The sequence below is a fragment of the Pinus tabuliformis genome, chromosome J (genome assembly GCF_031772625.1).
Source record: "Pinus tabuliformis cultivar Carrire ecotype Pingquan chromosome J, CPIR1, whole genome shotgun sequence".
NCBI lineage: Eukaryota > Viridiplantae > Streptophyta > Pinopsida > Pinales > Pinaceae > Pinus > Pinus tabuliformis.
Genome location: NC_142295.1, coordinates 924492188 through 924497132, shown reverse-complemented (window position 1 = coordinate 924497132; position 4945 = coordinate 924492188). Strand labels below are relative to the sequence as shown.

Below are 4945 nucleotides of genomic sequence, written 5' to 3'. Positions count from 1 at the left end.
CATTGTCAACATAGGTAAACCATGGGCATCATTCCCAACCATAGTCAACCATCATAAGCCATGATCAAACATGGACAACCATGGCCAACCATTATCAATTATAATATATCATAGTAAATGGTCAACCATGGTAAACTAACATCAACCATAACTAAGCATAGTCAACCATAGGAAACTATAATCCTTCCTCTTTATTCCTCGTTAATCATGAAAGTCACAACCAACCATAATTGACGAAGGTCAACTTTGAGCAATCATGGGTTGTTGTGATCAACCATGGTCAACCTCATGAATTCCCTTCAACAATTAATGAGACCATTTTTGTAACATTAATGTAACATTAACATTAACATTAATGCAACATCAACCATGGTCAACATTAATGTAATGTTGTAATAATTGACAACATTAATGTTACAGTGTTAGATTACAGTAACAGAAATAGATTTTTATATTTATGGTTAACCATTGTCAAAATTGGTCAACCATGTCAATCCGTAGTCAACACTTTTCATTCTCGATCAACCTCATCAACCGAGTCAACCATGGTAATGATTTTTAGTTATGGTCAATTGAGGTCAACTATGGTAATCATTATTAGTGATGGTAATCTAAGTTCAACCATGGTAATCATTGTTAAACATGTTCAACCAAGGTCAATTATGGTAATAAATGTTAATCATGTTCAACTAAGGTTAACCTTGGTCTACCTAGACCAATAATTCTCAACCCTATTCAGCCATGGTCAACCCCATCAACCATGGTTATGCTCATCAAAATTCTGCATCCATGGTTAACCATGGTCAGCAAATCCACCCCATACACATCAACCGTCAACTAGCACAACTACATTAGTAAATGTGGTTGATATACATTGATAAACAATATTTTCCACCTTTTGTATGCCAATCGGTGTATGAAAATGATATGGATCGATGTATATCAACCACATTTACTAATCTAGTTGCGCTAGTCTAACCTTGCTCGAGCACCCAAAGTTAAGAAGCAAATGGGGTAACGGTAACTAAATCAACTTCAACACTTACGCCTAATGTTCAGGCTTAGCCTCTCCTCTCATAGAGTTTAGGCTTATCATATCCTCTTATATTCTTCTTGATTAATATGTTTTATTTGATGATCATTTTCACCCAACAATTTGTTGGGAGTGGTATATAGGGTCTTCGATTTTTCCCTCTAGTGAGTACCATTTTAGAAAGTGATAAAAGTTATTTTATGTTTTCATTGAGTCTAGGGGTCCATTCTATAGCCCAATAATGTGTAGTATTATAATTCAATAGGAAGGAAAGGCGTAGTTCTATTACTTTTTAATAATATATCAATGTATCTATCTTAAATAAAATATTTGAATATTAATAATAATTAATATATAGAATATCAACTTTATATATAGAGAGAAATGTGTTGTTCAAATGGAAGAAATATGTAATTCCTTCCATATAAAGTAGAGAGTTGATACATACTATTTGTATAGAAATTAACATAAATTCATTAAAAGAATCAAGTTTTTTAAAGTATAAACATTGTTTAAAATCTTACCCTTTATAAAAATATGTAGTTCAGGAAATTTAATATCTCTAACACTTAACTAAAATTACAATAAATTTACAATAACTTTAAAAACAATAATCCATATAGCCATTAACCAACCAGATGAGATAACAAACAAAAGATGAGTAAATCTAAAGCAAAATGAACACTAACCAATAAGATGAGATAACAGACCAAAAATGAGTAAATGTAAAGCAAAATAACTTGCAAATGATGCAGTAATGATGCCCATTTGTTAAGAGCACTGCCCTCTGGTAAATATATTATTTATGAGGAGAACCAAAATGATGAGGAAAACAGAGAATTAGTGAGCCAGGACAATATCGATGCCAAGTAATTGGATGGGTCTAATATGTAAACCGAACTAAACCATATGAGTCAACTGTTTGAACAAAATATTTTCATATTAATTTTAGCCGACTAAACCGATTTTGCTAATCATGAATACAAATGCACATATGACGGATACGTTTGATACAAATATTGACAAAATAAAGTAAATTGTGAGAACTTCTTTTTTACTGATTAGGTTTTTAAACTTCTTTAAAATATAAGTTGAGTCAATGGAACCAGCTGAATCCAAATCTCCTATATACTACATGGTGTATCAAAATTCAAGTCATTCTACATAAATGTAAATAAACCATTTCCGTTTAATACAAATATTGACAAAATAAAGTAAATTGTGAGAACTTTTTTACTGATTAGGTTTTTAAACTTGTTAAAAAAATAAGTTGAGTCAATGGATCCATCTGAATCCAAATCTCCTATGTACTACATGGTATATCAAAATTCAACTCATTCTACATAAATGTAAATAAACCATTTCCATTTAATACACATATTGACAAAATAAACCATTTCCATTTAATACACATATTGACAAAATAAAGTAAATTGTGAGAACTTCTTTTTTACTGATTAGGTTTTTAAACTTCTTAAGAATATTAGTTGAGTGAATGGATCCATCTGAATCGAAATCTCCTATGTAGTAAATGGTATGTCAAAATTCAACTCATTTTACATATATGTAAATAAACCATTTCCTATTAAAAATTATATATATACACATCCTGCATAAATTTAAATAACCCATTTCCCTTCCAAGCAACAAAAATGGGCAGAAACGCAGAAAAATAGAAGCACCACCAGATATCATATCAGGGAAAGTACTGAACGTAACAACTGAAACTAACCATTTAAAACTATAAGCACCTATTGTTTAGAAGCTAACCAAGCGGTGAAGGCACAGTACGTCTGTATAGCGGTCATGGCCAGAATCAGGAACCCAGAGAGCGGAGCTATAAACATCCAGCTGGAAAAATAGTCCATAAGTCCCCAGATCGTCTTGAATCCCCAAATCATCTGTTTGATTTCGTTCCAGTAATATAGTTTCCTATAGTTTTTTGCGAGCACTTCCTCAAGTGCGCGAGTGAGCTTGACATCCGAAACATTCATGAGGGCACCTGTAAAGGAGGGCTGGCTCAAGCTATTCCACAGCGCGACAATGGCCTCATCGGTGAAAGGGCTATATTCTCGGTAAATGATATCCCGATCCTTCAGAAGGCGAACGTCGTCGGGCGACTGGATGAGGCAGCCCATCAATGCAACGTAACGCGTAACGGACATTTGACGGGAGGCGTCGTTGAACTCCAAGGCAACCATATTTCTCAGGAACACTTCAGTCGTTGGGTCCGATACAGCGATCGACGGAAGGTAGAGCGTGCCCGAGCAGTCTTCCATCTCTACTCGGATCTTATCGGCCATGTTTGAGAACGACTTCAATTTAATCCCAGCTCTGTCCAACTGCCCCGCGCTGATTCCCTTCAGAATCTGACGTTCGATGTTTGGATTTGTAGTGAGAAAATGACGACAGAGCCTCATAAGAAGTTTTTCGAAAAACAACTTCAACCTTGCCAATCGAGTCCGATGTGGCTTCCGGGCCTGCCCACAAGCATTCATTTGCAGAAATGGAGAAACAAATGAGTGCATACAACCTAGCAAATGTGGTTCATCATCAACCTCATTCATTTGTTTACGCTCAGCTTGACCGATCTCTGGTACCCGGAAAGGAGAGAACTCCTTGCACATCTTCTGCAACAATAAATTGAAATATCGCTGGCCTTTATCAATGATTAGGGTTTCTTGAGGGCTTTTATCAATTATTAGGGTTTCTTTTAACTTCTCAAAAACTCCTTTCATGACATACAGTGGGATCTGATTCTCCAGCTTCATAATATCGCACACGAAAGAAAATCGAAGCGTACTACATAATCTGACAACGTCAGCGTCTAACCTGGCACTGCTGGGATTGCTGTCATCATTAGCCCCCGTGGGCTGTGACAAATCATGGAGTCTGAAGAGGTTAAATAAGAAACGTAAAAGAAACGATGAATCTACAGCCATCATGAGAGCGAAGTTCTTAGAATAGTCGTCTTCTTTACTAGTACTAATTGGCCAGTCATAGAAACCAGCAATCTCAGGCATCATCTGTTCTATCATGTCAACTATGTTGTAAAAGCTCTTACCACCGTTACGCAGCTTCTTCGATAATTTAGCCACGCAGCTGCATTTGTATGTTTCTGTCTTTGAAAGGCTATCTCTCACAGAAGCGGAGTCCATATAATTTTTCTCCAGTCTCCAATGGTGGAGAGGACCAAGGGGGAGGTACTGAGGGATATATGCCACTGGTTTCTCGTTCAGCAGAAACGTCGCCACGCGCAGAAGCTTGAACACCTTTGGTAGAGAATTCTCATCATCTGTATTAAGCATCTCTTTAATTTGTACAACCCACTCTTTTCGAAACACTGGAAGCTCCGCCATCAGTCTATTGATCACAATCTAAATCTAGCGTTACTCGAGCTCCCGAGAGTAAAAGGCAAGCTCGGTAATGTTAACTAAGTCAACTTCCACTCTTATGCCCAACCTAACCAGTGTATATTTATATTGATTATATGATTATTGTATTATATATTAATAATAAAATATTAATAAAATATTAGGTTAATATACAATATTTTATTAATAAATTAATAATTATATTTTAAATTATAATATAATTTTATATATGTTATGATACTAGGATTAATAATACATAGTTTTTTAAGTGAGGACTCATACTCCCGTAGGGTAGGAAGATACAAGTAATATGAAAGTAAGTCCCATCACTAACTTTGGCCTTTAGAGTTTTTGTGTGTTCAAATTTTCGGAGGCAACACCCATACACCCCTAGTGTAGGAAGATACAAGCAATACGAAAAAGTCCCATCACCCACTCCATCCTTTAGATTTTTGGTGTAACGCCTTGGAGGATCGTGCGAAGGCGCGCACCCCTCTCACTTGAAAAACGACTAAGTGTTGATGCGAGCGCTCCATAA

At 35.8% G+C, this 4945-nt stretch overlaps 1 protein-coding gene across 1 annotated transcript; it reads right to left on the bottom strand.

The window, feature by feature from the left end:
- Positions 1 to 2784: 2784 nt before the first annotated feature.
- LOC149229787 (putative UPF0481 protein At3g02645) lies at positions 2785 to 4392 on the bottom strand. Its single transcript, XM_089381133.1, has one exon. The coding sequence runs from the start codon at positions 4390 to 4392 to the stop codon at positions 2785 to 2787; it is 1608 nt and encodes a 535-aa protein (XP_089237259.1).
- Positions 4393 to 4945: the final 553 nt, after the last annotated feature.

Bases quoted from the DNA above. Each gene is read 5' to 3' on its own strand.
- LOC149229787 (XM_089381133.1), bottom strand. From the start codon at position 4,392: ATGGCGGAGCTTCCAGTGTTTCGAAAAGAGTGGGTTGTACAAATTAAA.